The following is a 20690-nucleotide window of genomic DNA, read 5'->3' as shown; positions in this document are numbered from 1 at the left end:
TCAGCTCCCAGGGCATTTATTCTTTCAGGTAAAATACAGTTTGTCTTCTGTTCTTGCGTGTTTGGGTTCCTCTTCAGTGCTCAAATCCATTGCTTTCCTGACACAACGTTGATAAAACCATCTTCGTTCATACACGTCCTCAGTCCTGTTCATTCTCCTAGCTCAGATTTCCTGTAGGAATACAGCAGGATGCGTCATGTTTTAGTCTTGAGGTCATAATGAATTATGTCAGCTTGCCTTTATTCCCAGTATACAGATGCAGATGCACTTACAGATGCAACGGAACTTGAGGTTGCAGCCTTTCATTGTCTTAGCGTAATGGGCATCAAAACGCTCATTCTGGGCTACAGTGAAGGTGTTTTTCCAGTCCCCAGTGGTACCTGAGAGGGAGAGAGAAAGAGAGAGACTGTTGAGTCACAGCCACAGGACCCACATGACTGCAGATTTGTCGGTGCATCCAACGTCCCTTCCCCAAATACTCCAAATGACCATCCAGTCCACTACCTACCTTTCCTCATGAAGGGAGAAACACCATGGTCCATGATTTCAGAGGGGATGGTGGTGTAGTTAGTCATGGGGTTCTCCTTCATTTTCTTGAAGGATGTGTGATACACAATGAAATCCACAGTCTCCTCAGGCAGAGAGCGCCCCAAAAACTCTAGGACCTTCTTGATCTCCCGTTTGGGGTTCTGGAGTATAGAGAGGATCTCTGGATGCTCACTGGGATAAGTTTGGGGGGATTACCCACAGGAAGCTGGCCACTTCTACCAAGAAACTTTCAGAACTAATGCCTTGACTCTAAGCCTCTTGCCCTGATGCAAAATAGGTAGCTTCCTACCCTGCCATCTTGGCATGATCTCTGGGTTCATTCTGGAGAGGACAGGGACGGACTTTGATCTCTGGTGCCCAGACTTGGCACCTCTGGAGCAGGGAGAAGCAAGAGCAGCAAGCCACCAGGTCAATCCTGGCACATGACTGACACCTCCTCCACGATAAGGGCTGAGCATGCTCTGTGCTGAGCTGTGCTGAGATCCTGAGCCAGGAGGTAAGATGGGAGGTGCTGTCTGGGGTGGGGCTGGGATAGGGATGGGGCTCAGGGCCAGGTTCCTGAGGTTCCTGCCTGTGGGACCCAGAAGGAAGTGGTAGCAGGCAGCCTCACCTCCTTCATGTCTTCATAGAAGAGATAGAGAACAGGGTGAGTGTGTGTCAGTCCCCACCACTCCTTCACATGCTGGAACCACGACCCATAGGACACTGGGGACAAGACAGCACAGACACAGGCCCTGTTAGCTCCAGCTCTGCCCCTGGGTCCAGCCCCCTCCTGGCTACAGACTCAGATTCACCTTTCCCGTCCATGAAATTCTCCAGGAAGCTCTCCCAGGTGCCTGGATCAGGGTGCACCTTGGCCATGTTGTAGAAGTTATAGTAGGAGACAGCCACATCCTTTGGATTTCGAGCGACGTAGATCACCTGCAGGGGCAGATGATCCCTAGTTCTGGTTCCTCCTGCTGTCCTGTTACCCTTCACAGGACCTAGTGAGGTACCAAACTTTCTAACACTGGGGACTCTCCGCACTTCTTTTGGAGATGGCAGAAGAGAACACAGGACTAGAAGTTGACTTGTTGAGATTTCATGGTATGGGTACCACTGACCTAAGATTACATCTTTGATGCCAAAGTCCTGGCTATTCCATGAACTATATTTTATCTGACTCCTTTATTGTCAACACATCCACATGGTAGGTCAGAGTTCCACCATCCCCTCCCAATCTCTGTCCTGTGAGCACCTGGACTCTGCTTCTCTAGCTTACACTGAAGAATTCCATTTTCCTTGTTATCCTAGCCCTGCCAGAGTGACAGCCAGAGATCCTCCATACAAGATGAAACAGGGCTTCAGTAGTCCCACAATTCCCAGCAGAACAGATCAAAGCTCAGATGATCCCAGGAGCCCTTGAATCCTCTCCCCTCAGCCCCCCTTCCCTCCCTGTCTCCCCCTCTTTCCCTTCCTCTCTCCTTTCCTTTCTTTTTCTCTGTCTTCCTGAAACAGGGTGAGATACAGCTTCAGACTGGTCTTGAACTTACTGTGATCCTTCTGCCTCTACTTCCCAAATGCTGGAAGGTACCACCATAACTGGGGTTTCTTGTTTTTGTTTTTACCTTGATCTTCTGATCCAGCAGACTCTGAGGAAGCAAGGACAGGGGCAGATGCGTCTTAATGAGCCGGGGGGCTGGTGTCTCTTCCAAAGATTCAAGACCTACAGTTGATCAGAGAACTTTGTTAAGAGGTCCTTTCTCTCTCCACTTGTGTCTAACTCCCTAGTGCTCTTACCTGAGGGAACTCCTGGGCATCTGAACTCAAGGAAGGGCACCCGGGCATAGATGGGGGCCCGGCGACACTTTTCTAGCTTGCCGTCCTGGTAGATCATGTCCAGGATCTCACTCATCCAGGTAGTACCTGCAAAGAAGGGAACAAGGGGTGAGGAGGAGCCAGGAGGTGATGGTGCACACTTTTAATCCCAGCACTTGGGAGGCAGAGGCCGGTGGATCTCTGAGTTTGTGACCAGCCTGGTCTACAGAGCAAGTTCCAGGACAGCCCAGGCTACACATAGAAACCCTATCTCGAAAAACAACAACAGCAACAACAACTAAACAAACAACAAAAAGAAGGTGTGGAGGTCCCAGAGTCTGGACCTGCTTACCAAAGTAAGGTCTACAGGACATTAGGGGAACCACTGCTCACCAGACTTTGGGTATGTGCTGATAAGCAAGTCATCGGGCCAGACGGTCAAGTTCTGCAATGGCCCAATAGCCTCTGCAAAATATTTGATGAGTGGGATGCCCTTCACCGGCACCAGTGGTGGACGGGAGAAATCCTCCATCAACTCCATGTTGCTGCATTGAGAACAGAATGTAAGACTCACTTTTTGGACAAGTTCACAATACTGTGCTGAATTCTTGCTTTAAGATTGGGATCCTGGGGCTCTGACAGCTCACTGAGGTAGCAGGTAGACCTGGGATCAGAGGCAAGTCTAACTCCAGCAAAGGTCACTACTGTGGCTACATCACTGCTCTCCTGCAGAACTTTGCATGTCCCTGGTGCCCAAGCATAGTCCAGACATTAAAGCACTCTGAGGTAGAATCAACACAGGGTTTGACATTTTGTGGGAAGATTCCAGCATGTTTCAGGAAACTGAGCACTGGCCCTGTGCAGCTGGAAGGTCGGCCCCTGGCGCATGGGTGGTCTCTCCTCCCTTTTCCTCCTTGAGCTTCTGTTACCTTCAGAAATGCCCCACACCGTCCAGACCTGATATTTCTTGCTCTGAGACGAGCATAACCAGTTTGGTTCCTAAGCGTGTTGCAAGCCAGGGAGAGATTTTCTACTAAAAGGATTCTAAAACCAGCCAAGAAAGTGGGGGGGGGGGGGACCTCAGACAAGCTCTTCTGAGGTGGAGTATGTGTGGGGAAAGAACAGAGAGGCTAGAGGCCCAGGCAGGGGTCAGATAGACTAATCAAGGTGTAGGAAGTAGCTGGCCCTGGAAGAATACTGGAACCTGTAGCCGGGAAGGGCAACGGTGGCCACCCCACTCTGCTACTCACCTGATTCTGAGTTTCTGAGCCTCTCCTCCCCGGTGCACAGTGGTGGGAATCTTTGTGTGGGTGTTGCAATATGGGAAATGCAGAATTGGACTTTGAGCTGAAGATTTTGTAGGTCCCAAGTGGGAGGGAGTGGCATCAGTACTGGGACTGACTGCTCTCCAAAAACAAGGGGAGTAGAAGGGGGTGGAGATGGGGCGGAACTCTGTGGTGATGTACTGTGTATCAGATAAAGCTTACCTGAGGAGCAGAGGACAGAGCCAGCCACTAGATTAAACATAGAAGCCAGGCAGTAGTAGCACATACCTTTAATCCTAGCATTTGAGATCTCATGCCTTTCCTACCAGCTTTTGGGATCACAGACACCATTAATCCCAGTACTAGAAAGGAAGTGAAGTAGCTGGACAGAGAAAGGCATAGAAGGCGTGAGGAGACAGGAGCTAGATGCTTTTTCAGCTGATGACTCGGAGGCTTTCAGTCAGAGGATTCGTGGAGACAGCATCTCACTTTCCATTCAGCTTGAGCATTCGGTAGTGGTGAGAAGTTTCTCTAGTGGTTTCTTTGTCTTCTGATCTTTCAGCATTTACCCAATATCTGGCACCAGGGTTTTTCTTATTATTATAATAGCATTTAGAATTCTTGCAACAGAATTCTATTACTACCCCCCCCCACACACACACACACCGTGGACTGTGGGTTTAGCCTGTAGAAAACAAGGGTAGATCAATGGACAGTTGACACCATCTAGCAAAGGGAGGGGCGTGGCCAAATGGGGACAAAGCTGTTCATGTTCCTGCTGGCTCCCAGCCAATCCTGAGGACATCTGGGTTTAGATGAGAGCAACCACAGCAGTACCCGGAACTTCTTGCTGAGCTCAGGGAAAATACAGAGCGCTGAGAGGGAGCAAGGTCAGCAAACTGGAGCTGCAGCAGAGTAGATAAGACTGTTCCGGGGAGAGACCTGGAGTCCAAAGGCCCTGGAAGGTGCCCCTGCCTCATGGCTGCTGGGCTACCTCAACCAGCGCCACACAGTCCCTAGAAGGGTTTTTACCCTCTGGACGTGCAAGCACCTCCACAAAGACAGGAAAGGCTGCAGCTGGGTGAGTCATAGGGCCCCAGGAAGGAGAAGAACCCCACCCTCTAGAACTTTGTCTTCTGCATCAAGCTGCACTGGAGCTGCAGAGTCTCTGAGTCATAGGTGTGCATCTGCTGACTTTTACAGAGTTGTATCTCAGGGGAGAGCTGTGGAATGGCAGGTGACAAGACCCTCCAGGAAAGATTTAAGAATTTCTGTTTCTCTAGGGGAAAGCTTGTTTGTTTGATACTGTACAAACTGATGACATGTCTGCTCCCAGGTACGATTGAGGGGAAGGTTTGTATTGTGGATATGAGGAAGGGTACAGGCAGAGGCATGTGGGAGACTCCAGAGAGAAAGAAGGCTGAACATGGCCAGCAGAATGGACTTGGCCATGAGGGGTGGGGTGGGGGTGGAGCAGCAAGAGATGAAGAGGGAAGAGGACACAGGAAGACAGAGCATGTGTACAGCGGAAATAGTAGGGTTGTGAGGACAATGAGAAGCTGGGGGAAGGCAAGCTTCTGAGCTGGGTAAGTTTAGGGTAGGGTTGGGATGAGAAGAATTGGGATGCCAGCATGGACTGAATGTGTAACAGGTACTTAGGATACTGAGGAAGCCTGGAGGCCAGCATTTATTGTAGTAAGCTGTTAGACACCACAGATGGCCATTTGTCCTTTCTGCCAATGATAAGGAAATGGCTCCTTTGGGAGAGGGGAACCAACCGCTTTATAGGTTCCTGAGGAATTCTGGGTTTGGAACAGAATTTGGACCTGACAGAGACAAGGTCTCACACTGTAGCCTATGAAGCATGATCCTAATTAGTCTTAACAATAAGATATCAAGGGTGAAAGGTGAAAGGTCAGAGAAGCACAGCAGCAGCCACTAGAGACTTCTTACCTCTACAAAGTCTCAGACTGAATGGGGGACATCCTGTCTCTAGGAATCCTCAGACTGAATGGAGGCAATCCTGTCACCAACTCCCTATTGTACTGGCATTAAAGGTATGAGCATCCCATGTGCTGAGATCAAAGGCATTAGATCGCAAATGCTAGGATCAAATGCCTGAGATCCCAAGTGCTGGGATCAAAGGTGTGAGCCACCACCGCCCCGCTCTGTTTCTCTTTTAGACTGGATCAGTCTTGTGAAGCCCAGGGTGATCTTCCTGCTTCCTCCTCTCAAGTGCTGGGATTAAAGGTGTGTGCCCCCGTGGCCTGGCCTCTATAGTTAACTAGTGGCTGGCTCTGCCCTCTGATCTTCAGGCAAGCTTTATTTGGCAGAACACAAAATATCATACAGCAAGCCTGTGCTGACCAGTAATTCACAATGTAATTCAAGGTGGCCTTGGATTTGTGACAATCCTCCTGCTCCAGACTCCCAAGTGCAAGGATTACAGTTGTGAATCACCACACCCAGTCTCATTAGGAGAGTTCTGTGCTTGGAATGAAGATGGGTCCTTGCAGGAGCTCTGACAACACAAGGGAGACCAGTGTCCCAGGAGAGAGACCACCACCCTATGTGTCCTCCTAGCTTCTGGCTCCTCCAATCTATAGACAAGCTATAGAGCATTTATCAGTTTTGAAGAAAACTATAAATTCATTTCTCCATGTATTATGTCTTTTTTTTCTTATGGGTGGGCATTAGGATCCAATGCCAGGCCTTAGAGACTTGAGATCCACTAACAGGAATGTATGGAGAGGGGATCCACTCACGGAAGTTGGCTCTTATAGAGGAGGGAATCCACTCACTGAACTTGGCATCTATATAGAGAGGATCCATCTCAGAACTCGGCACCTGTGGAAAGGGTCACAAACAGAGCAGCATCTCTGGAGGGACAGAGTCTAGTTGAAACTCAGAGCTGTAGCAGTCCCAACAGTGTGCTTACAGGTCACTGCCTCTGGAAAGTCTCTTTGCCAGCGCACCTGCAGCCAGTGAACGGGAAGAAAGAGAAGACTGAAGACCCAAAGGGTAGTTTGGGCCAGCAATATTGTTGGTTTTACTTTATTGTGGCACTTTTACTCTGTGAGGAAGGGTCACAAGGCACGACAAAACCCAATATCAGAGCTTCATTAGGAGGGGGGTGGGACAGAAGAGAGTGACCAGGCCTGTGAAAGACATGTGTGTGGGGGGGTGGGTCTGTAACTGGCTTTTTAAGGATTTCCCTGCACATGTACATGTGGGTTTACTGAGCTACACCACGCATGCTCAGATTGAGTGTCCACAGAGCCCACGGATGACATAAGACGTAAGGCCTCTTTTTTTTTTTTTTTTTTTTTTTTTGGTTTCTCGAGACAGGGTTCTCTGCGTAGCTTTGTGCCTTTCCTGGAACTCACTTGGTAGCCCAGGCTGGCCTCGAACTCACAGAGATCCGCCTGCCTCTGCCTCCTGAGTGCTGGGATTAAAGGCGTGCGCCACCACCGCCCGGCTGACGTAAGGCCTCTTACTTGGCTACTGAACTGCGCATGTGGGGTCGGTCATGCAGCTGAGGGAGTGACCAGCAATTCTGACAAATATGGCTCAGAGGAAAAAGACACTAGCTGCCAAAGCTTGATGATCTGAGTTCAATCAACCCTTACAGTGAGAGGAGAGAATTGACTTCTACAGGTTGTATTCTGATCCCCACACACCATGAATGCACATGTGTATACACAGGTACACACAACATATGTGTGTTGTGTATGTATTTTTTTTTAATCTGAAGGTAGTCTCTCCTAGCCCTAGAACAAGATTAAACTTAAGTCCAGCTGTAGCATTTTGTGTGAGAGAACTCCTGTGTGACAAGGCAAAACTGAGACGTCCATCCTGGCAGGTTCTGTCTTGGAAGGGGCATATTGCTTGGGACTGAGATACTTTGGGGGCCTGAAAACAGGAAATGATCACAGTCAATTGTCCCCGGATTTCCCCAGCCTCTGCTCCTGGAGGAGGGTGGCTGTTTAAGTTGTGGCTTAGGGGAAGGTTGGACAGATTCCATGAGAAGCTTGGCAGTGGTGGCCCCACCCTCCTTAGAGTAAGGCAACTCAACACTAGCAGCTCTGAGACAGAGGTCAGGGACGTCACTCCCCCCCCCCTTTTTTCACATGCAGTTTTGTAGGAAAGGGGGCTGGGTACTGAGGGCAGAAGCACCAGGACAGAGGCAGCAGGTGGTGTAAACTCCAGGACAGCCTCAGCCGTGCAGGTTTCTAGGTCACTCCATGGAGTCCTTCCTGCAGGAGTGTTTCATGCTCAGCGAGAGTAGAAAGTGCTAAGATGGGTCCTCTGATAAATGTTTCAGTCACTGGGGAACACACTTGGCTTAGACATCAGCCACCCTGAAGTATCCAAATGGGGGAGTCTGGGATGGGATGAGACTCCAGTCTCTCCTAGGACACAAAGAAGGGAGGTCTCTGAGGAGCATTGGCTCTGCTGAGCAGTTGGCCTTTGAATACTCTTGGCTCAGCACCAGTTGAAACAGCATAAAACAGGAAATCTCCAAGGTAACTGCCTGCTCTCCTGTCTAGTGGGCTCCATTCCAAACCCAGGACGTTTTCCTGCATTTTCTTTCCCTCGGCCCTTGTGTTTCCCCGTTTTCTATACTCCTGATAAGTTTACTTTATTTTTGAGAGGTGTTGTGTAGCATAGTTGAGGATGGTCCTGAGTTCTTGATCCTCCTGCCACTACCAAGTGCTGGGATCGAGGCATGTGATACCACCCCCAGTTTGATCTTCGAGACAGGGTTTCTCTGTGTAGCTTTGCACCTTTCCTGGATCTCGCTCTGTAGACCAGGCTGGCCTCGAACTCACAGAGATCCACCTGCCTCGGCCTCCCGAGTGCGCCACCACCGCCCGGCTTGATCTTGTTTTTTAAAGTATAGGGATTTTTGTTGTTGTTTCTTATGATTCTAATTCTGCTCATGTACTCTTTTTTATTGTGCGTTTATTTTATCGTTTGCTGTCTCCTCTCCTGCTTCCTAACAAGCTTCTCTTGTTTCTTTGTTTAACTAAAGAATCTAATTTCTTTTTTCTGTGCCTCCTTCCTCTACTTCACTCAATTCTTGTTTCAACCTTTACCCAATTATTTTATGATGTTTTGAGACAATATCTCTATTATGTGTTCCTGGCTGTCCTGGAACTAGATATGCAGTGCAGGTTGGTCTCAAACTGAGATCTGCCCACCTCCAACTCCTGACTGCTGGGATTAAAGCATATATAACCACGCCCAGTTACACTCTTTTTCGGCAATTTATTTTCTGCAGTTCTTGGTGGTATAGTTGACTTCAGTAGATTTAAAGTGCTTTCTCTTTTCCCCAGAGACAGGATTTCTCTGTATAGCAGCCCTTGATGTCCTAGAACTCTCTCTGTAGACCAGACTGACCTCAAACTCATAGAGATCTGCCTGCTTTTGCCCTCCGGGTGCTGGGATTAAAGTCATGGGCCACACCGCTAAATGCATTTCTATATCTGGTTTGACTTGCTATTGTTGTTGGTTGGTTGTTCAACGGTTTATGTTTTTTTCCCCCTTAGGAATACTGGGGTCACATCTGTCCCAACAGACTCACAGATCATAACAAACATGAAAAACTAGGTAGCGTGGTCCCTGAATGGAACATAACACCTTTACTGCCAGATCCAAGATACTGAAACTGGTAAAGAACTGGAGGAAGAATTCAGAGTTGAGTAGAGCAATGGCTGAGTGGTTAAGAGCACTTGCTTTTCTTCCAGGGGTTCTGAGTTCAGTTACCAGCACCCATCAAAGCTCCAGGGGTGTGATGTTTTGCTCTCTGTGGTCACCTGCACTCACATGCAGACACACATATCTACACATAATTGTTTTTAATCTTTAAATATGTGTGTGTGTGAAATTAAAAGTTAAGTTGGGAGTGGTGGCTACATACTGTGTTTAAAAAAAGAATTAAGTTTACTTGTAAAATTAATGGCTTCAAAGAGAACACAAGCAAACAAAGTAAGAAAATAATTCAGGATGAACAAAGTTAGCGACGTGGATGCAAAACTCAGCAAGGTGTGTTTTGGATGAAAAACATAAATGTTAGGAGTGAAAAAAATGGACAAATCAAATAAAAACAGTGGAAAGTACCACCAAGTAATAGACCAGTGATAAGAAGGACTTATCGGGAATGGAAGGCAAGGCCAAAGGAATACTATAGTTAGATAACAATAAAGAACAAAAAATATATATGCATAACCACAGCTTGCAAGAACTTGGGATACAGTCACGAAACCAAACCTGAAGCTATGCTGTTGCATACCTTTAATTCCCGAGAGGCTGAGGCAGAAGGATTGTTTGAGTCTGGACTACAAAGAGTGATTTTAGGCCAAATAAATCTTAAGGAGAATTGAATACTAGTTGAAATAAATGTACCCTACTGTTCTAAGATGCGATTGGAATCAATGTATCTTACTGGTGGAGGGAATAAAGGACACCATGAGTATGGTCTTCACAAAATGAAAACCTAGTCACTGGAATTTTAGTAGAAAATTTCCCAAATGTAAGAAAAAAGTGGATAGTCAAGCACAAGAGGTATTTAAAACTCCAATAGAGGAGAACCTCTTCATGACACATAGTAGTCAAGATACCCAAACTAGGAAACAAGCACTATTAAAAGATACAAAAGAAAAATGCCAACTCACAAAGGCAAATACATCAGAATAACATCATACTTCTTCTCATTCAAAACTATGAAAGCCAGGAAAACATGGAATGGCAAATTTCAAGTCATGAAAATAACTGCCAACCAAAGTTGCTGTGTCCAGCAAAGTAGTCTTTATATTTAGTGGAGAAATAGACATTTTAAGTGTTGTACAAATTAAAGCAATTAATATTAAGTCAGCAATGCAGAAGATACTTAAAAGGAATCCTAAACCCAGAGGAGAAAGATAGTGTCCATCGTAAGAGCACAGGAAAATGAGAGCATGCATGAGAAGAACTGACCAAGTTTACTTTCTGCTCCTGGAATAAACACCATGACCAAAAGCAACTTGGGAAGGAAGGTGTTTATTTGGCTTACACTTTCGGGTCTTAACCTATCACTAAGGGAATTCGGGGAAAGAAGTCAAGCAGTAGCAGAGACAAATGTTGAAGGAGTTCTGCTTACTGGCTTGCTCACTCTGACTCATGCTAGGCTTTCCTATGTGTGTGTGAGTATTTGGCCTGTGTGGGTTTTGGGAATCAACAGCTTCTGTTGCCCCAATCTTAAATGGTCTTATAATAAAACCCGGAGCCAGCCGGGCGGTGGTGGCTCATGCCTTTAATCCCAGCACTCGGGAGGCAGAGGCAGGTGGATCTCTGTGAGTTCGAGGCCAGCCTGGACTGCCAAGTGAGTTCTAGGAAAGGTGCAAAGCTACACAGAGAAACCCTGTCTTGAAAAACCAAAAAAAAAAAAAAAAAAAAAAAGTACATTCATTTTGCCGGGCGGTGGTAGCGCATGCCTTTAATCCCAGCACTCGGGAGGCAGAGGCAGGCGGATCTCTGTGAGTTCGAGGCCAGCCTGGTCTACAGCGCGAGATCCAGGAAAAGCGCAAAGCTACACAGAGAAACCCTGTCTCGAAAAACCAAAAAAAAAAAAAAAAAAAAAAACCCAGAGCCAGATATCAGGGTGGAAGCTGAAAGATCAGAGAAGCAGAGCAAGCCACAGTCTCTTACCTCACCAAGTTCTCAGCCTGACAGAGCCTCTGCAAGAGCTGGAATTCCTGTCTTCTCCCACCTTATATTCCTTTCTCTGCCCAGACATGTCACTTCCTGTCTCAACCTTCCTAGTGCCGGGATTAAAGCCATGTGATCCCAAGTGCTGGAATTAAAGGTATGTGCCACCACTGCCTGACCTCTGTGGCTAACTCTATGGCTCACTCTGTCCTCTGATCTTTAGGCAAGCTTTTTTTGTTTTGTTTTGTTTTTTTTTTTTGTTGTTTTTTTTTTTTGTTTTTAGAGACAGAGTTTCTCTGTAGTTTTGGTACCTGTCCTGGATCTCGCTCTGAAGACCAGGCTGGCCTTGAACTCACAGAGATCCACCAGACTCTGTCTCCCAAGTGCTGGGATTAAAGGCATGTGCCACCCCTGCCCAGCTGATTCTTTAGATTACAAATATATCACCACATTTTCCCTTTTTTGTCTACAATAATAAAAGAGGGTTATAACTAATATAAGAAAAACTATATACAATAAGTATATACAATATATACATTCAAGAATTACATTAACAATGTCCAGTCCATAAACATTTGACAAATTCAGAAAAAATGCTCCATTGTTTATCATATTTTGGTGAGTCCAAAGTGTTGTATCTAATTCACTTTGTATCCTAACTTGTATTACCAAGCAAAAACTATCTTTTGATGTCTTTCAAACGTATATACTTTACACTTCTTTAGTGAGTTTCTTTTCTGAATTTGTTAACAAGGAAAACTATATCTAGTCTTCAACTCCCTCATAGACCCAAGAAGGAAATAATATTACCTAAGTAAACAGAAAGTACAGGCAAGCACCTTCCAAAATGTGAGAAATGACAGAAATAATTGGCTGCCTGGACAGTCATCCAAGGTTCCTCTGCAATGTTGGGACATCCATCTTCAGCCTACAGGCTTAGCATATCTGACAGACCTTTCTGTGAAGCACGGTTTTCTGAAGGGCTTTCCTACTTTGTTGTGGCAAAGTTCATCAGTCCTTTCTTTTGTGTCCTGCTTGTCCCATTTGGACAGCATACTGTCAGCAGTCAAGGCAAGGGCATTTTCTTGCCCAATAGTTCACTTACCACAAAGAATGTAAACTCCATATGGAGTTTTCTTCAATACCAATCATCTTCCCTGAAGCAGATTGGTGCTACCAGGAGCAGACAGGTCTCATTGTCATTAAAAAAAAAAAAAAAGAATCTATGTTATTAAAACATCTTAAATGCCATATTCCATAGATCTCTGAAATGTTTGAAGACCACTTGTCTATCTAAAATATATCTCTGACTTTGAAAACATACCTATCCTGACTACAAGTTTGATTGTAATAGGTGAGTAACTACTAACCTGAATTTCTTTACATCCTAAGTAGTTGGTTATAATAACTTTAAAGGACTAGAAAATTGTATTACATTGTTAAATGAGCTGTATAGGTACAATGCCTTGAACAAGATTAAAAATGTATGTAGGGTACATTCTAACAAAATGAATCTCAACTTTGTATTAATGTACAAAGATCTATATAAATGTAAAATATTTAAAACAAGTAATTGCTTTTTAAAAGTAGATTCAATAATCTATCTTTTTATATTATCATATCCATATTCTCCTTTTTTCTTTTCAGAGTAGATTCAATAATCTATCCTTTTATCCTATTGTTTCTGTATTTTTTTTCAGAGTAGATCCAATAATCTACCTTTTATAGCTATATCTACTTTTTTTCAAACAAGAACCCTGAATCTAATCTCCTTTGTTTAGCTTTTTTCCTGACCATTACCAATAACAACCACCCTAATTAATGACAAATGTCCATAACACATTGAACAACCAAAGTTACCCACCCCACCTCTTGGGAATGTGGGCATCATGTTCTTAAATTTCCTTCCTGCTGTCTTGGGGCAAAGGCATCTTTAGGGGATCCTGAAAAAAAAATGTGGGGTTAATTGTCAAATCACAGGAGAGGTAGCTGTGTCATTTGTTGTCCGGTCTCTGCATAATGGGAAAGTTCAGGGCTTGTCTCAAGTCCTGGCTATAGCAGTCTGTGAGGCTGGATCATCTCAGCTAGCCATCTCAAAATTGTCCTGAACAGTTTGTAGTCCAAAGCTTAGTGGCGTTATCATCATCCTGATCAAATCATCATTGTAGGGTCCCATCATCCTTTTGGAGACTTCAAAGGTTGCTGTTAGTCATGGTCATGGTTCACTGCAGAAAACTGATAGAGACTCAAACTCGAAATCATGTACAGGAAGCTAGATGAAGCCTTTTTTCTGGAATTAGTACTCTATATGACCATTGATAGCATGACAGAAGTTTAAAATTTATATATATATATCTTCTAAATTTTGATATAAAATTCATACCTTAAAAAGTTTTAAAGAGTGAAAACCAAAGGATTATGAGATTAGTAGCAATAGAATAGTCCCTTAATTTTGGTTTTTCTTCTGTCCCATATCAGGTAGCTCTTCTGATGTGATATACAGAGATTTTTTATTTTCCTTTAACAAGCATGCTTGGGTTTAGAGAAGGAGAGAGCCACACTCCAACTTCAAAGCCAGCTTTAATTTTTTTTGTTTTTTTGAGACAGGGTTTCTCTGTATAGCTTTGGTACCTATCTTGGAGCTTGCTCTGTAGACCAGGCCTGCCTCAAACTCACAGATCTGCCTGAGTGCTGGGATTAAAGGTGTGCGCCACCGCTGCCCACCCAGCTTTCATTTTTAATTGAACTAAGACTACAAAAAGACCATTTGTATTATGTATCTGTAGAGAACAGCAGAAACAAACATTTAGAAAGATTTATGAAATTTTATCCTGTTAGATATGTGATATACCAATAGGCCAATTTACTCTTTTCCTTGGGACATTTTTTTCTGGATGATTTGTCCTTTTTCTTCAGATGTCTCATTTGTTCAGTGTTCTTCAGATTCCTTAGCCGTAATTCTCCTGAAAGACAAAAACAAAGCCTTTCCCCAACCCTAACTTTGGGGAGGTTCCCTTTTGGCAAGTTATATCAGATCAAATGAAAAGTATTTGTTAGCAGTATAATTTAGTTTAAATTGAATGGTCATGCTAGTTGATGAACTATCACCTCTTCTAATTAAGAGGTCTCTCTTGTTCTAGTTTCTCTTGAAATTTTTGTTCTCTCTTCTAGAGCTATTCTATCATCCAGAGCAGTATAGTTTTTTTTACAATAGACACTAGGTTCTTTAATTGCTCTGGGAAGGAGTTTCTTCCATGATGACAGGAAAGGACTGAACCAAGTTTGACATGGGCCTGCAAGAGGCCCCTCGGGGTGTTTCCCAACAGCAAAGACAAGGGATTACCTTGTCTGTCCATTGCTGATCTCCATTCATTAGTCCAATGTCTGCCTTTGCCACACCTTCTGCATAATCCAGAAGGGAGGGGCATTCTGTTGGAATTATTTCTTGAAAAAAATGTAAGGAATGCTCTGTTTACAGTTCCTTTTAAGTGGACCTTGTTTACCACATTTGAAACATTTGACATTACTGTTTTTCTTCAAATTTCTGGAAATCACCTCTCCTACCCAAGCTCATAATGGTCATGAGATTCAATATTGATTATATCTATTCCTCCAAGGGTGCTGGTCTTGCCTTTAATGACCTAATTACCCTTTTGCATTGTGCATTAGCATTTTCAAAAGCCAGAAATTCAATTATTATTTGTCTAGCTTCTGAATTTGGCATCATTCTATTTACTACTAAAGTCAATCTTTGAAGGTTTCTTTGGGACCCTGTATAACTTTTGTAAACAATTCCTTTTTCTTTCCTACCTCTTCAATTTTGTCCCAAGCATTCAATGCTACAGTGCAGCATAAGCCAGGGTGTGGTCATCATATAAAGATTGTCTTTGTATATCAGCATAATTGTCCTCTCCAAGATGTTGATCTTGGGAAAGTTTAATATCTCTAGCCTTACATCATTGTTCAATGGTCTTAGCCATCCTTCTAATAGGTCCTTCATTTGTAATTGGGGACCATCCTCTAAGACAGCTATAACCAAATCTTTCCAGTCTTGAGGAATAATTCTATTACAAGTTGACCATGAGTTTAACATCTACTTCACAAATGATGAGTGCATGCCATATGAGTCTATTGCTTCTTTGAATTTCCTCAAATCTAACATTTGCACAGGAGTCCATTCAGCTCTTACACAGTCTTGGGGATATCTATCATTTGGCAGTTCCTGTAAGGTTACTGGATAAGTGAAGGTTGGCTGTTTGAAAGCCTTAGGTTGTTTCTCTGTAACCTTATAATGCAATGCTGAAATAGGTTCTCCTTTAAATTCCTCTGTCTGAGTCTGAATATTTTTATGATCTATTTTAATAAGTTTCTCTAAGACTTGTATCTTGGCACTCATATCAACCAACTTGGCATTCATATAAACCAACTTTTTTAGGGATAAAACAAGAATGATAAAACTGAATGTTTATTATTGACATTACGTCAATCCCATCTAAGTTAATTATCCTTTCATTTAATTGTTCCATTTTCAGACCATCTAGTGTACTATCAAACAGAGACCAAACTCCTTCCATTGTAATATTGTTTCCCGTTTTTCTTTTTTAATGTGGGGGAAAAAACTCTCTTTTAACTGATTTCTCCCTTTAAGAAATCCCAATTGATTCATCAAATCTGCTGACAATGGCAATTCAGATGATGATGTGGCAGTAGCCTGAGGAGGGAGCCCAGAGAAAGCCATGACCCACTAGGAGAATGGAGAAGCCAAAGAGCCAACAGTCTACCCAGGGGAACATGCAAAAGCAGCTAATCCAGGCATGTTTGGAGCCTGATCCTGGACCTGTGCTTGCGCCTGGTTCTGGGCTTGTGCCTGTGGAATCAGCTGTCTGCACAGAGGAATGTGCAAAACTGGCTAACTCCTGTGGTTTGTGGAACCCAAAAACCTATGGAGTTTGTTGCAGAGGGGGCGGCAACAAAAACTTAGCTGGTGGGGTAAGGACTCTAGCCCATATTGGGTGGAGACTCCAGCCATGTGCAGCTCTGGCCTGACCTGGTGACTGCAAAGCCACAGGCAAAAGGCTTTTTCATGAATTCATGTCCCATGTTGGGTGCCATATGATGCACGAATCCTAAGTGGTAGTATGTCAGAGACCAAACATGGACCATGAAAAAGTGCTAGCTAAGCCAGAGAACAAGCCCCTACCCTAAACCAGATGCCCCCGAAGATAAAGAACAGGTCAGGCAGGTCAGGTAGCATAGCAACAGAACAATGGGCCCTGACCAGTGACCTTACCTCCTAGCAGCCTCACGACTTGCACGACTTGCACATAGCCCCTCACCTGCACGTCCCCCTTCACCTGCACGTACGGCACGTCGTGCACCCCTTCCCTCCTCCCCTCCACCTCCCATGCTATATAAGCCCTGCTGAGGAGAATAAAATTTGCAGCTTGATCAGAACACACTGTCTTGCTGTCGTCCTTTCGTGTCTCCCCTGTCCCTCTCATTCTCTCCCGCAGGTGGGTCGCCCCCGTTGACACCCCGCTGGCCGGGGCAACTGGCACCCAACGTGGGACAGTCATCCAAAGTTCCTCTGCAACATTGGGGCATCCATCTTTAGCCTACAGGCCTAGAGTCTCTCAGTCACTTTTCCCTGTGTCTCATAGAATGTCTGGCAGTCTATGAAGCAGGAATCTGAAGGACTATTTTGCCTTGCTTTGGCAAAATTCAGTGGTTATTTTCCTATGGGTCCTGTATGTCCAGTTTATACCATACCAAGCATTCCAGGCAAGAACAGTTTCTTGCCCAAATGGCTATTTTTGCCATAAAGAAAGCAAACTCCATATGGAGTTTCTTTGATGCTCATCATCCTCTTTCAAGTAATTGTTGCTGCCAGGAGCAGATGTGTCTCACTGTCCAGAAAAGTCTAAGTTTTTAAAACATTTTAAATGCCATATTCTGTAGGTCTTTGAAGTGTTTGAAGATTACCTATTGAAATATATCTATGTATACCTAGAAAACTTAATTAACATTATAAGTTTGATTATCATAGATGACTGATTATTAATCTGTATTTCTTAATTATATATTACAGTTTTAAATGAGTTGCATAAACATAATACCTTAAACATGAGTAGAAATATATACAGTATAACAAATTTAACTTTAAATTTTTATCAATAAACTAAAATCTGCTGAGCAGTGGTGGCACACACCTTTAATCCCAGCACTCTGGAGGCAGAGGCAGGCAGATCTTTGTGAGTTCAAGGCCAGCCTGGTCTACAGAGTGAGATCCAGGAAAGGCACAAAGCTACACAGAGAAACCCTGTCTCGAAAAACCAAAAAATAAAAAAAATTAAACTAAAATCCATAGCAATGTAAAACATTTCAAACAAGTTGTTGCTCTTTAAAAGTAGATTCAATAATCTACCTTTTTATCCTATCATATCTATATTATCCCCTTTTCTTTAGAAAGCGATTGTTGGGCTGGAGAGATGGCTCAGAGGGTAAGAGCACTGACTGCTCTTCTGGAGGTCCTGAGTTCAATTCCCAGCATCCACATGGTGACTCACTACCATCTGTAATGAGATCTGGCACCCTCTCCTGTATGCATAATAAATAAGTAAATATTTAAAAGAGACAGCACTAGAAAGCGATTGCATATATAATCAACCCCCTTTAAGTAAAAATAAACATTTATAAACAATATTTTGGGAATTTGGGCATAGCTTCGCATACTACTTCCTGCTGGCTGGGGGCACTGGGATCCTGAGAAAATTAAGAATTATAGTTAAATCTAGGCTGTAGTAGTCTGTGAGGCTGGATCATCTCAGTCAGTTGCTTTGAAGCTGTTTTGGATGTTGGGTCATCTGGGCCATGGTGTCATCAGAGAATTTCTAGGGGGGGTCTTGGTTGATCAAACCATACTAGCCTTGAAGCAATCCACAGGTTCTCATCTTCTGTGGAAACAAAAGCAGAACCTCTTTTTTAAAGCAACATATCCTTAGATATAAATTTCAAAGTCAAGATACCTTTAAAATATACATATTGGTTTAACTTGGTAGCCTTTATAGTCAAATGTCTCTCTGCACTTAAAAATCCCAAAGACAATATAATAATATGCAGGATCCAGAATCTTTGTGTAATCTTCATCTTTGCTTGGCTTAACTTTTATATTTTACTGTCTCTTTAAGGACTTTATTTTTTAAAACTATTTCTTTATATAACTGTCTATATTCCTTTTCCTCTCACTTCCAAGCTTTCATATATTTTTACACACACTGTAAACTGTTAGGGTTTTATTCCATTTGAATCTGCCTTATTGTGAATCTGTAATCACTTTTTGACCATTGATTTAAACTGCAGTGTGGCTTAGGACCAAAGTGGCAGCCCTGGCTGCTGGCTCCACCCACCTCAGCTTTCCAACATGGTGGAGATGTTTACCGCCATGCTCACCACCGAGTCTGGGAAGCAGTGGGTCTATGCATCCATCCATCAGCGTGTAGCCCAAAACTTTTTTTTTTTGTCTGTACTAGCAAAAGCTAAGTCCACCATGTAGTGTGCTGCACTGCTTGGAGACACCTCTGTGTACTGCAGCAGGAACCTGCCACGCTGTAGGTCAAACCCACATGCCACAAACCCACCATCGCTCAAGGCCACACACCGCGGCATCCCTGATTCTTGGCTTGCCTGAGAGACACAACTAGGATGCTGTGTTTAGCCCTATTTTAGAATGCCTTTTTAAAGCTTTCTCAGGTTTTGGGTGGAAATTCTTGCTACCACATTGAGTGCCAAAATGTAGCCAGAAGTTTCTCTAGTCCCACCCCATGGTCTCATGTTTCTCTGGTCCTACCCAGCCCCAAGATCCTGCAGTCACATAAAATAATCGTCAGAGTCTTAATATTAATTACAAATTATATAACCTATGGGTCAGGCTCCTTGCTAGCCAGCTCTTATAACTTAACTCATTTCTATTAATCTATATGTTGCCACATGGGCATGGCATTACTGGTCTGCTGGCACCTTGTTGCTCTTCCACGGCAGGCTGGCATTTTCCCTGACTCCATGTACCACCTAACCTTATCCTGCCCTGCCATAGGCCAATGTAGCTTTATTTATCAACCAATCAGAGCAACACATATTCACAGCATACAGAAAGACATCCCACAGCAGTTTTTGTTTCATCTTACAATTTGGTGTTACCTTGTCATCGCTAACTAATGGTCTCTGAGGGAGTTGAAGACTAGATATAGTTTTCCTTGTTAACAAATTCAGAAAAGAAACTCACTAAAGAGGCGTAAAGTGTATAAGTTTGAAAGACATCAAAAGGTAGTTTTTCGTTGGTAATACAAGTTAGGCTAGAAAGTGAATTAGGTACAAAACTTTAAACTCACCAAGATAAGATAGATAATTAGTGGGGGGCGGGAGGGGGGAGAACAAGGGAATCCGTGGCTGATATGTAGAACTGAATGGTATTGTAAAATAAAAAAAGATAGATAATTAGTATTTTCTCTAATTTTGTCAAATGCAAATGGATTGGATATTGTTAGTATAATTCTTACTTAATAACTTTTTGCTTTACTATATTAAGGTTAACCCTTCTTTGTTAATTCAACAAAAAAAGGGGAAGTGATGTGGGATAATGCTCTTGTACAATGTAAAGATTTGTCACTTGAATTGGTTTAATAAAACGATGATTGGCCAGTAGCCAGGCAGGAAATACAGGTGGAGCAAGCAGACTAGGAGAATTCTGGGAAGAGGAAGGGCAGAGTCAGGAGTTACCAGCCAGCCACAGAGGAAGCAAGATGAGAATGCCTAACTGAGAAAAGGTACCAAGCCATGTGGCTAAACATAGATAAGAATTATGGGCTAATTTAAGTGTAAGAGCTAACCAGTAATAAGCCTGAGCTAATGTCTGAGCAGTTAAAATTAATATAAGAGTGGTAATTTGGGAAGTGGCTGCTGGGTATTTGGAGTTCTTGGTGGGACAGAAACTTCCACCTACATTTCTCTTCCCAGCCATATTACTTACTGTCTCAACCTTCTTAGTTCTGGGATTAAAGGTGTGTGCCACCACTGCCTGGCTCTGTTCCTAACTCTGTGGCTGGCTCTGTCCTCTGATCTTCAGGCAAGCTTTATTTCTTAGATTACAAATATATCAGGACAAGCTTCTCTAAGATAGCAGTCAGTGCTCTGAAACTAGAGTCAGGCAGGGGAGCATGTGTTTAATCCCAGCACTCAGGAGGAAGAGGCAGGTAAGGTGACATAGTGAGACTCTTGTCGTCTTTGTGGGGAGGGAGGAGACAAGGTCTAGTAGTGTTGAAACTCAGTATGTAGGCCAGGCTGCCCCCAAACTCAGAGATCTGCCTTCTAAATGCTGTTATTAAAGCTGTGTGC

At 43.8% G+C, this 20690-nt stretch overlaps 1 protein-coding gene across 4 annotated transcripts; it reads right to left on the bottom strand.

Annotated features, from left to right (window-relative positions):
- On the bottom strand, positions 1 to 11003 carry Sult1a2 (sulfotransferase family 1A member 2). 4 transcript variants are annotated; one of them, XM_052712575.1, is made up of 8 exons: positions 2740 to 11003; positions 2329 to 2454; positions 2157 to 2254; positions 1344 to 1470; positions 1160 to 1254; positions 509 to 689; positions 273 to 380; positions 1 to 171 (listed from the first exon to the last, which is right to left on the bottom strand). In XM_052712575.1, coding segments are annotated over exons 1-8 (885 nt in total). In that variant the 5' UTR covers positions 2888 to 11003; the 3' UTR covers positions 1 to 169. The 4 variants fall into 4 exon arrangements, with proteins under 4 accessions (XP_052568535.1, XP_052568533.1, XP_052568534.1 ...); XM_052712573.1 differs by having other exon boundaries at positions 1 to 380; positions 2740 to 2891; positions 3597 to 11003; XM_052712574.1 differs by having other exon boundaries at positions 1 to 380; positions 2740 to 2891; positions 3900 to 11003.
- Positions 11004 to 20690: the final 9687 nt, after the last annotated feature.

Source organism: Peromyscus californicus, unplaced genomic scaffold (assembly GCF_007827085.1).
Source record: "Peromyscus californicus insignis strain IS unplaced genomic scaffold, ASM782708v3 Scaffold_4__1_contigs__length_199733344, whole genome shotgun sequence".
Taxonomy (NCBI): domain Eukaryota; kingdom Metazoa; phylum Chordata; class Mammalia; order Rodentia; family Cricetidae; genus Peromyscus; species Peromyscus californicus.
The sequence above is the reverse complement of the archived record's forward strand: the minus strand, read 5'-3'. Positions and strand labels throughout refer to the sequence as shown.